Source organism: Apostichopus japonicus, chromosome 19 (genome assembly GCF_037975245.1).
Source record: "Apostichopus japonicus isolate 1M-3 chromosome 19, ASM3797524v1, whole genome shotgun sequence".
In the NCBI taxonomy this organism is placed as follows: domain Eukaryota; kingdom Metazoa; phylum Echinodermata; class Holothuroidea; order Aspidochirotida; family Stichopodidae; genus Apostichopus; species Apostichopus japonicus.
The window spans coordinates 16,487,880-16,500,508 of record NC_092579.1 but is presented as its reverse complement, the minus strand read 5'-3'; the positions used below and the strand labels follow the sequence as shown (position 1 = coordinate 16,500,508).

At 35.6% G+C, this 12,629-nt stretch overlaps 1 protein-coding gene across 4 annotated transcripts in view; it reads right to left on the bottom strand.

The window, feature by feature from the left end:
• Window positions 1-12,629, bottom strand: part of LOC139959974 (uncharacterized) — a 132,900-nt gene that overhangs the window by 8,567 nt on the left and 111,704 nt on the right. For all 4 annotated transcript variants that reach the window (XM_071957935.1, XM_071957933.1, XM_071957934.1 and 1 more), the window contains 12 exons: window positions 12,159-12,278; window positions 11,444-11,557; window positions 10,722-10,838; window positions 9,185-9,307; window positions 8,283-8,396; window positions 7,522-7,644; window positions 6,153-6,266; window positions 4,809-4,922; window positions 4,031-4,144; window positions 2,327-2,437; window positions 1,185-1,547; window positions 384-497 (listed from right to left, as the gene is read on the bottom strand). In XM_071957935.1, coding sequence (XP_071814036.1) covers window positions 384-497; window positions 1,185-1,547; window positions 2,327-2,437; window positions 4,031-4,144; window positions 4,809-4,922; window positions 6,153-6,266; window positions 7,522-7,644; window positions 8,283-8,396; window positions 9,185-9,307; window positions 10,722-10,838; window positions 11,444-11,557; window positions 12,159-12,278 — 1,641 coding nt within the window. The remainder of the gene's footprint in view (window positions 1-383; window positions 498-1,184; window positions 1,548-2,326; window positions 2,438-4,030; window positions 4,145-4,808; window positions 4,923-6,152; window positions 6,267-7,521; window positions 7,645-8,282; window positions 8,397-9,184; window positions 9,308-10,721; window positions 10,839-11,443; window positions 11,558-12,158; window positions 12,279-12,629) is intronic.

The following is a 12,629-nucleotide window of genomic DNA, read 5'->3' as shown; positions in this document are numbered from 1 at the left end:
TTTAAGCATTCTGAGTATCAAGTTTGAGATGTGGGGATCTGGTGGGTCGTGGCCCTGTCCCCATGTAGCTTTGTGGGTCTAAAAAGTTCCTGCAATAACCATTAACTGTGATCACAGGTCATACACAGGTCATGTTAAAACATATATGCTGTGAGAGAAAGCAAAAAGGTTTCAGTCTAGTAGCAGTAAGACAAAGAACCCAGACTTTCAAACTAAAATATCCCTCAAACAGAGCAGGAATTTTCTTGGCTTTATTGGAGTGGGGGGGAAGGGGTGGAGTTGATCTTTACAATGTCACATTAAAGAAGATAGTTCTAGTGTGTGTGTGTGTGTCAACTAAGAGCTGCTAAAGTCTTTTCCAATATGCTATGAAAGTCACTCACCAGTCTCACATTGTTGACCTCTGAACCCTGGCGAGCAGATACAGACGTAAGCAACTCCATTGGACATGCAAACACCAGAATTCATACAAGGATTACTGCTACAGAGCTGAGAGGCTGTACGATACGATCAAGAAAATAAAAATAAAATAAAAATTGTCAATATTATCTTTTCACAGGAGTGCTGCAAATACCTGTTTTAAATTATCTATATTTTAAACATTGGCAAGAAATGGGAGGCATTTAGTGCACCCGCATGTTACCTCTCTTATTTCCAGTAGGCATTTCTGATTTGGAAGCTAATGGAATCCAACTACCCCCAATATGACCCAAATAATTGATAATGAAGTAGGTGGCAGCCATTACTCTCTCTTCCTTTGAATAGTTTTGCTGGTTATATATACTACGATTATGAAATTAACTAAAGATGCTTTTAGTTGGCTGAATTGCCTTCTTTACTATTAATTACAGGAAGGCTAAACATAAAAACCTACCAAACAAATTCCTAGTAGATTTTTCCAGTAGAAAAGCAATTAGCTTACAATAAATGTATCAGTTGATGGGGTTGCTTTGTTTACATTATGATGGCTTCACCGAACAATGTTTTACTGACATTACAGTATAAATTCACAGACATTCAAAAACTAATTGATCACTCAATTGTAATGCTGTCCCGTTTCGATCACGATGAAGCCAAAGAACTGCAAGTTGATTACAATCCAGACATGTTATACAAACTCCATTTACATCAGCTTATTCTTTCAGCAACATGAAGTTATCATTCCAGTTTTCATTGAAACTCACCAGTCACTGGGGTATCGTGAACCACCAGCCTGAAGCCACGCTCCACAGCCCACAAATCGCTGTCGAAGGTCACCCAGGCCTGTCCCTCGGGAACTACGATTGGCGCCAAGAGTTCCTGTCCGGAGATGCTGGCCAGAAGTGAGAGACCATCTTCGATGTCATTCCCGCTACCAACTCTTATTACATCGTTGTCACATTCCGTGCTGATCTCGTTGAACTCCAGGACCAGCGGTAAACCCGGTACAGTAGAGGTGAAGTAATATCGGCAGTGGGCGTTGTTCGGGTACATCTGGGGGAAGCCAGGGCTGGCTAGTTCGTAAGGCTGATTCGGAAGGATAGTGACATTCACCGAACATGAGAGAGCTGAAGCAGATCAAAAACAGATGAAGAAATGAAGAAAATAGAATATTAGGCCACGATAGCAATCTTTCCAGGCTGAACTCTGTGAGGCATATATCACCATGTCTCTTTTCTATGCAGCTTTATTCCATAATGCTTGTTTACCCTCTGCATAACAATTCAACTCAGTTATACATCTTTTCTTCGGAAAGGCCTACATTTTGTTGTATTCGTGTTCATAGGCGGAGGAGGCGGGGGGGCTGGGGGGCTGCAGCCCCCCCAACCAAATATTTTTGTGAAACTTTGGGCAATATGCTGAGAATTTTTCGGGCACATACTGAAAGAAAAATAAATTGCAATGCGTTTTTCAATGGTTAAACTTATATTATTATTAACATTATTCTTGAAACGACTTCCCAAAAAGTGATAACCAATATGTAAGGGTAATAACACAGCAAATGATGGTATGTGATTGGCATGCGATGTAATAACCAATGCATGCCTATATGATATGCACATTAAGATGTGGAACGCGCGCGGAGCACGCAAAAAAATTTGGTTATATTTTTCGGATAAGTCGTTACAGCCCCCCCAAATCAAATTGGACACCTATGTTCGTGTTCACATGTTTCTGACTACAGGAACCCTGCTCTTTTAATACATGGCAAATCAGACAGTTATCAATATATATAATCACTGTACTAATAAATCATTTATTTGAACATTTTCACCATGCTGCTAAACCACCCCCCCCCTTCCCCATCCCAACTGCCCTATGAAGAAATTGATTGACCAGTATTTACCAGTGAGACACTGACTGCCTCCAAAACCAAGAGGACAATCACAGGTGAAGACATTGTGGATCAAGTCCAGGGTACAGAATCCTCCATTGGAACAGGTATAAGGGCATTCACCTTGAAGAAAAAAATAAGAAAAAAATATATGAAAATGTGAATATCACAAACAAAATAGATTATAAGCGAATAATTGCGATTATACAGATAGACTTCAATTGCCAGTTGTTGCATGTTCCACTATGACTGCCAAATAGGGAGGTATCCATACTGTTTATTAAAGCAGTTGGTTGAGTGTTGTTGATGCAATAATATTAACTCACTGAAACCTTCCCTAAGCCCCCTCTCCTCCCCCCTACCCCAACCACTCAAACAGCTTCACTTGTTTTCAAACAAATAATGCAATTTACCGTACTATTTAATTTTGCTCATATTTTCATATGCTTAAGTACAAAATCCATACATATATATATATATATATATATATATATATATATATATATAATGAAATGGAGGTAAACAACAAAGGCAAATGAATATATATAATTGGAAACGTAATGAGAAGGAAAATCCAGAACAGTAAAAAAAACTTCCAGCCTCCACCAGGATTCGAACCCGGGCCTCCCGCTTTGTACCTGGACACCATAACCAACTAGGCTATGGATGCTGATTGTATGTCCAGAGGTTTGAAACCGGTAAGGAAGGTCGTAATTTCATTGTAGGCGTTTGACACCTGTATCGAACTATGTATATATATGTATATATATATATATATATATATATATATGTATTTTAATTTATAAAGGTATGTTTATTTATATACATGTATATTAAATATGTACATGCATATTAAATATTTATATATATATTAAATATTTATATACATATTAAATATTTATATACATATTATATATATATATATATATATATATATATATATATATATATATATTTATATATATAAATGTACGTATATATATATATATACATAATTAATACATTTTATGCTCAAGGAAGTAAATTTTGATGGCAGGAGAATTTTTTAACTTCCAGCTCAATTACACAACACACTCACGGTACATTACATTCAAAATAAATATAGCCAATATACAAACCCACTTTTCATTAACCTCTGTGGCTCAAATTAAGTTCAAAACATCAGAGAGTGTTTCGTTTCCTTGTTGTCTGACACTTGTGCTAAATAACACTTACGGTCCTCTGGGCTGAAGCAAGTATTATATGCTACGTTGGGCAGCTTTTTTATGTCTTTGATAGTTTTTAGTCAAAAACAAACCTGTCCAAAGTTAAAAGTAGTTGTGCTTTCCATTGCATTCTTTTTCTTCTTGTGGGGTGGAGTGGGGAGGGGGGGGGAGAAGAGGCAACTCCACAAATTTATCAGTAAAACATAAGCAAAACAGAAAGTACAAAAAGAGACAGAAGGTAAGCAAAGAATACAAAAATAGCACAAAAAATGAAACAGAAAGTTCAAAAAATATGAAGTACAAAAATATACAAATATCTGAAAAACAAAACACATTTTAGTACCACAAGTATTGTGGGACTCATCCTGGGGGGCGGGGGCGGGGGCGGGGAGAGGTTGTCAGAGCTACTGCTAGAACTTACACATTGTAAAGTTACAGAAAAACTCTGAATTTTAAATGAGGTGATGACCTTTTGATTGGCATATCACCACCACAAACACCGAAATCTTACCTATTTCACAGTTATCTCCAAAGAATGGGGCATTACAGAGACAGCTGTAAGTTGTGGCGCTGTTCTCCAGGCAGGTACCTCCATTTCTGCAAGGATTCGTTGAGCACGGAGAAACTGTTTCAACGGAAAAGGAACGTACCAAACAATGAAAGGCTGGAAAATGGGGATTGGCGGAATTTTACAGTCTTTGTCATTCATATCCAGAATTTGCCTTCGGAGAAGTACATTTTAGAGAAATTTTTGGCCGCATGAATTAGCTTCTGTTGTTGGGCATGAGACCACAACATTTGCAAGATCAATTTAAGTTGGAATCATTTTGTGAAAGAGTTGACTTTTTTCTGCACGAAAATTCATTTCTCGTAGTCTAAACAATCTTGAGTACCTTTCATGAGTACCTTATGAGCAATTTGAAATTTCACAACAGGATGCCTAACTATTACTAAAGCTTAGTTCTCAAATTTTACATCCTGAGTGAAAAAAAACATTTTTTCTGCTCTTTTTTTAATACACTAAAGATTTGAAAAGGGGACTTATGACAAAGCTAGGAGTCTTATGTCAAACTTTTCTTAAAACAATAGAACCTTTTTCAGGCCGCATGTGATTTTACCTGCACTGGTTTTGAAAACCCATCTGACGCTATCAGGTCCAATAAACCTCCTTTCCTTAACTTAATTCCCCTGCCCCCCCACACCCCCTACCCCAGCATACATTTCTTGAGTTTTACGGTGCTTTCATGACTATTTTAAGCTGAAATGCTAGAACTTTACAGTAGGCTTACCTCTTGTCTGGCAGTTAAGACCAGCGTATCCTGGAGCACACTGACATACATACATGAGTCCATTGTATGAGCAAGTACCACCATTGAAACAAGGATTAGAACTACATGGATTCACTGAAGAAAAAACAACAAAACATGTTGGTTATACTTCTAAAATAACAAAACATGTTAGTAATACTCATACAGTAACAAAGCATGTTAGTTATACTCCTACAATAACAAAAACATGTTAGTTATACTCCTTTAATAACAAAACATGTTAGTTACATGCCTCCAACAACAAACCATGTTAGTTTATACTCCTGCAATAACAAAACATGTTAGTTATACTCCTTTAATAACAAAACATTTTAGTTATACTCCTACAATAACAAAACATGTTATTTATACTCCTTTAATAACAAAGCATGTTAGTTACACTCCTACAATAACAAACATGTTAGTTATACTCCTTTAATAACAGAGCATGTTAGTTACACGCCTACAAACAACAAAACATGTTAGTTATACTCTTAAAATAACGAAACATTTTAGTTATACTCCTCCAACAACAAAACATGTTAGTTATACTCTTAAAATAACGAAACATTTTAGTTATACTCCTACAATTACAAAACATGTTAGTTATACTCCTACAATAACAAAACAGGTTAGTTATACTCCTACAATAACAAAACATGTTAGTTATACTCCACCACCATCAAAACATGTTAGTTATACTCCTACAATAACAAAACATGTTAGTTATACTCCTTTAATAACAAAGCATGTTAGTTACACGCCTACAATAACAAAACATGTCAGTTATACCCATTTCAACAACAAAACATGCTATAGTTATACTGCTCAAAAACGTACCACTTAATCAACACAAATCAAGCTGTTCTCAGTGTTAACAAACTTTCTTCTTGTGCTGCATGTAAGATCTAAATCCAAGTTACACAAACGTAGTTACATTCCTTTCCCATTATTTCAAACAAAGACTGTCAGGTGACCATCAATATTGTTGAAAAAGAGAAGTAACAAAGATACACAAATTTTAACAATTTCGCAAGGGCTGCAGGTCACCATTTCTTTCTGAAATATTTTTTATTATATCATTTTTAAACACTTTATATGCAATGATAAGTTCTCTTAATCAAGCAATAAAATTTATAAAAAAATTTGAATTAAAGCACAGTAAAGTTAAAAAAAAAAATAAAAAAAAAATGCCAGTCCTTGGAAGTGGGAACAATCTTAGCAGTCTGATTTAACAAATTTATTTCCCCTTCTCTCTGTAAATTTTTCCATAAAATCGATGAAAAAAGAAAAAGAATAAGAAAAGAATAAGAATTGATGACATACTTGTTTCTCCACAGTTGAGGCCGGTAAATCCTGTTGTACATAGGCAAGTGTAGGTTGCTTCATTGGAGACACAAGTTCCACCATTGTTACAGATGACAGTCACACAGGGGTCCACTAAAAACAAACCATGATCAAAGAAATCATTTATAGTAGACGAAAAGAATCATTATTGATAATTACATTGATGATGAAGAAATTTCTTTGGTGCCATAACGAACGTAAAAGCGTTTAGTTTATTTTAGCCAATGTTATGCAAGTACTATGCTCCAGTTACTGGGATAGGCACCAATGGATCTTGTAGGTTACTGTGAAATGTCTGCACACAACACGTGGCTACAACACTTAAAGGATGTAGTTCGACACTCGGGTGAAATTTGTGCACACAACCCGTCACCACAACACTGCAGGTAGACAGTAGACACTGGTGTGAAGTTTTTTGCACACCACCCATGGCTACAACACTTAAAGAATGTAGTTGACGTTCGGGTGAACTTTTTGCACACAACACGTGGCTACAACACGTGGCTACAACACTTAAAGGATGTAGTTGACGCTCGGGTGAACTTTTTGCACACAACACGTGGCTACAACACTTAAAGGATGTAGGTAGACACTGGTGTGAAGTTTTTTGCACACAACCCATGGCTACAACACTTAAAGAATGTAGTTGATGCTCGGGTGAACTTTTTGCACACAACACGTGGCTACAACACTTAAAGAATGTAGTTGACGCTCGGGTGAACTTTTTGCACACAACACGTGGCTACAACACTTAAAGGATGTAGGTAGACACTGATGTGAAGTTTTTTTTGCAAACAAACAGTGGCAGGAAAACTTTTCCATTAGTGGTTAATAATAGGCTAAATGTAACAGAATTAACTCATTTCTTGATGAGACTATCAGCTGTGAGATCAACAAAGGACACTAACTCTAATTTTCTGTCCTTAACTTAATATGAAATATGTAAACAAAATTGATTCTGGGTTGTGCTTTCTCTCCCTTTGTGCATAACAAAGGGAATGATAACATGTGGTCAATTTGTTATCATATCAAGCGACCCTCTGTCTTTTCAAGTGCCCTCCTTTTTGAATATGCATTTGTTGCAAATCAGTAGATTTCAAAACACTTTATCAATTCTTGTGAGCATGTGAGAACATAAAACTTATAGTTTTAAGTTGGATTTGGGATTGAATACACAAACCCAGTTTCGCTTATGTTTGCAAACTAAGTATGGATTCATAACAATAGACAAGATATTTTAGGAACATCTCGTCTGGCCACAACAGGCGACTGCGATCACCACGGTGATCATCAAAACTTCTGCAGCTTGCTCAGCACACAGCAGCCATTACTTCAAGTTGTTACTTACGTTGGATATCACATGTTTGTCCATCGAAGCCGAGCCTACACTGACAATTGTAGTTACCGTCCCCAGTAGGCAGACAGGTACCTCCGTTATTACATGGATTCTGTGTGGTGCAGGGTTCATTGACTGGGAAAGAGAAATAGGGAAAATATACAAGTCTTTTAGTTTCAAATCATAAAGCTGAATTTGAGTTACAAAAAAAAAAGGGTTATCAAGAAAGACCTCAAGTAAAATTCAGTGATATTATATAAATAAAATATATTAAGAAAAGTAAAATATGAGGTTGTGAGAACTTTGTCCCAAATGTGGTGAAAAGTTTGGGATGTCATGCAACTGGATGTGCTACAACAAATTGTCACGTAATTAATAAATACTTAATACTTCCGATAATTTAGACAAACCGTTCCTGAAATATATGATTTCAATCAATTCAACATTTTGCAGTCTAACTCGCTGAATGTCCACCTACGTTCTTGGGACACCACGATATGTCTTTAATACTTCTAAAACAGAGAGTATTCACAACTTTAAAAGCATGGTAGCTTTAAACGAGAAGCTTGAAGACATCTCTGTGATCATCTCCTCCCTCCTCCTCCTCCTCCTCCTAAGCACTACTCATTGGTGTCGGTACCATCAAGCACCTCTTCCGACCGTCCCATCTTTCCAAATCAACTAGACAGATCCTCACTATTTATGTTTAATACTGCATACTTTCAAATTAGAGTCAAAGATAAACTGAATCAAAATTGAACGCAAACTCTCACTTGAAATTTCACAACGAGTACCGCTGAAGTTTGGTGCACACAGACAGAGGAAAATGAGATCTGAGTAATAGCAGCTTCCTTGATTCAGGCAGGGGTTTGATGTACACGGAGTAGCTGATTGATCAGAAAACAATAAAAAAAGAACTGTCAGTTTAAAGATGAACGACAGTGAGACACACAGACAAGTGGACAGACGGAAAGATAGAAAAGCGTATCTCTAAACATTCTGGTAAAGTTTAAGTATCTTTCTCTAACTGTTTGGGATATTGATTGTGTTAAAGTAATCACAGTTTGGTACTACCATATTTAAAGTGAACTTGAAGCAAACAGGTGTGATGTCATAGTGGCCTGGACTAATAAAAATAAAAACCTATTTTTATTTGGCTTTATTTTCTCTCTCAACTTCTTTTGGATAAGATTCCAACATTGAAAAGATAAACAGATGTAAAGTTAACAAGAAAAATTATACCGGATAATGTAATGGAATTTTTTCAAGATTTCAATTTTAAAGATGTGCATTTTGAAGCAAAACGTTTGCTACTAAATACTAACATCATAAACATGATGGAGCTTGGTGAACAGAAAGTGGAAAAATAACATTAGTCTGCTTCTGACTATCACTATTCTTAAATCAGAACCAGATAGATTCAGTCATTGCTTACATTAATGATTAAATATTTAATGAAAAATTAATGGTTAATTTTTACAACTCCTGGAACTTTAAATTTCACCACAAATGTCGGGGACCCAAAACAAATTTTTTTTTTTCAGGGATAATGCTGAAAAAATTCTATTTCCTTTTCAAGGATGATCCCATTTTAGGAGGAACCAGCAGAGGAAGCAGAACAGAAACAGTGAAATGTTTCGCTCGCGAGCTCTCTGTGGAAGGTGACATCACTTACATGATTCCAAACAGGTATCGCCAGTAAAGTCTGCGGTACACATGCATCTCACCCCGTTGCCTTCAGCGACACAGGTGCCTCCATTTACACAAGGATTGACGGAGCAGAGTTCGGGCGTGACACCTTTATGAAGCGAAAGATGAGAAGGGAAACTAAATGTCAAAGAGACTCAAAGATAACCACTGTTGAGGTGAACAGGGCATTCAATTTCATTGTATTGTTTCTTTCTTCTTTGTTGGAGGACAATGTCAGATCTGGCAAAATTGTAGATTCCTACTGAAAGAAAACTTGCTTCATTAATTTTAACACCCTTCATGATGATGGAGGGTCGATGTAAATAGTAACAATGTCCTCTATGGATGTAGGGCGGGGGGTGCGGGGGGGAAAAGATGCTAGGTGTTTCAACAAGATATGACAACTATAAAGAAGACATTGTTCATCGTTTTTGTTTAACGCTCTTTGACTTTTATATAAGGACAAGAATACATATCAAGCTTGCTGCTACTGTTGTTAGTAATGAAATGAAATAGGTTAGGATGCAAACAGGGTGTCTTTTAATTGTCGCTATAAACTAATTCTTATGGTATTTCACCCATACCAACTTAAAGATAGATCACGTCGGTATTTACCGTCGACGAGGCTAAATTATGGTGGGTTGACGAAATGAAGTTTTGGGATATTTATATACATGCGAACTTCTCATGGGACAAACATATTAAACTGTATCTATTCTAAGATTTTCAAAGACTATTGCTGTATTAAAAATTATGTTCCTTCATACACTTTTAAAATTGTTGTAGAACTCATTTATTTGCAAATTTCTTAATTGCAACATAGTTTGGGGACACACCTAATCCTACCATTTTTATTTTTATCATATCTATGTAATTCAGAAGAAAAGGTGGGATAGACTTATCACAATTCTGCTAAAATCATGCTCATTCTGGGTAGTTCTTCTGCAGCTTTAAAAAAAAAAAACTATAGATGTATTCTACGTCTTTTATGAGTATAAGTATCGAGTCAACACTTTCGTGGATGAATACATCTTTTGACACGATTAACTGTGATCTTCACGATTATTTCAAACTAGGAATTTGGGCGATATTCCTAAAGCCAAGTTTCAATTGCTTTGATTTATCCACTTTGTGCACAAAACTATGCAAGGGCCTCGAAAATCATATCCAAATAACGTATTAAAGGGAGAAATTATTTTCTGCCAAAAATCAAAAGAACAATTGTTGCTTGGCAACAGATGAACTACATTTTCTTTCCTTTTTTCTTTTGTCAGGCTTTCTATCGTTTATTTTGTTTTCGTCTTCTCTCTCTCTCTCCTATATTCTTCTCTTCATTCTTCTCTATTACCTCTTGTTCTGTAATATTACTCTTTCTTTAGCTGCTGATTAGCTGATTAGCCGCTCGTTAAAGCTGCATTTGGCTTTTTCATCTCTCCTCCACTTTCTGTATTGATAAATTGTTCCATCCTTGTTACTTTTTTAGAACACAAGTGGAAAATAAACTGACCAGAACAAAAGCTCACCAGATATTTGACAGTTAGTCCCAGCAAATCCCGGAAAACACGAACAAAAGAACTCTGTGTTAGTCACGGCTATGCAATCGCCGTTACCACCACAAGGATCGGGTGAACATGGATTGCCTGCAAAACGAAAACAGAAAAAAAAACAAAGTATCAAAAAAATAGTTGAAAGAAATTATATGCAACATTGTTATAAAAAATTCACTACATCTCAATCTTCTAGGTAGCCTGTTAAAAACTTATCATGTAATTTCATATATTGACAATTTAATTCTTTCATGGTTGTTATTAAAGACCAGAACATGATTTTCTTCAGCTTTTACTAAATATTGTAAAGTCTTTGAGATAAAATGAAAGATGTATTTGTGTTCCCTCATTAAATTTAAGACCTTTTTATAATTCCCCAAAGAAAGAAAACAAAAATGCCACATAAATGTAGAACCTTCTATTTAAAGTATCTTGGTTGGATTGACGTCGGTATTAAAATTAAAACATAACCGGACACCAACAACTCAGAATCAAGTTTAGCCAGCTAGGCAAATTAATATTCATGTTTTTTTTTTGTTTTTTTTGCCAATGAAGAAGTTTTATCAAGGGACAACATGACCTTAAAACAATATTTCTGAGTACTTGGTTTTATTCTATAAGGCCAAGATATTTACTAAACAAAATTGCACTAAAGAATTTCCTAAAATGCAGTTAGTAAGCAGATGGTTAAGTCTTACTTTGCATGTTACATAAGTTGGATGTAAACCCTTGCTGACAGGTACATGTGAAGCTATTGTCTATAGCAGTACAGACACCGCTGTTTTCACATGGGTTTGGCATACATGGATTACCTGTGAAATAGAGAAAAAGAAAGGTTCGTAAGAAACTTTTGCTATGGCTTTGTGATAATATTGTCATCTTTCCCTTAAGTTTAAATACTGTTTTTTTTTATTAACAATACTCTCCCTTTAAACACATGATGCTCAATTCCATTTTTTAGTTTATCGAAAGTCTCAAAGTTATTGCAGACAAAAAGCTGCCAGTTTTTCTTTAGATTATCCTCTTCAAGACTGCATTACCTAAAATTAGTTTTTAGACAATCAAAAAAGATGGAAAGAAATTAATTAATTAATTGCAATTAACTTTGAAATAAACTGGCAACTAAGTGAATTACTATGATGAAACACTTTATAACACATTCAGGGTCTGTCTTTATCTCTTGCCTTGTCGAAACAATTTCGTCTTAAAGAGGTACACTAGTTCTAACTTTATCATACCTAAATCAGAACTATGATAGCAATCTTTATGCATAAACGACAAAACAAATCGACTGAAAATGATTATTTTAACTGATTTAAATTTAATTAGGACACATTTTTGAACCTTGTTTCCTTCGTTTTTTTGTTAAACTATGAAGAAGGAAAATGCAAACAATAACTATAGGAAACTAACTTCGTTCCTGGCAGTTGAAGCCAAAGTATCCGATCAAACAGGTACAGAAGTAGGCAAATCCACCGGTCGGGGTACAGCTGCCACCATTGAGACAAGGGTTAGGAAGACATGGATTCTGAGCTGTAAAAGAGAAAACAAAACAAAGAAAGAGAACAATAGGAGTCAATTGTTAGAAAAATAGACAAATCTTCTACTCATAAAAAAACTGATGTTGACTTCCCAAAAATATCCAAAATCCACACAATAAGTAGCAATGTCTTGATTTATTTTATTTCATTGGTATAATGAACCATGCCTGCTTCTATCAAGCAGAATGCTTTGCTTCTATTGTTGTATATTTCAATAAACTGTGAGTATTAAAATACAAACAGATATATGCTTCATACAAACAGATACACATACTCAGAACTCTCAGCTGTATACTACAAATTCTCCGTTTGTAACAAGATTATAATGTTGCAGGTGTTTGGA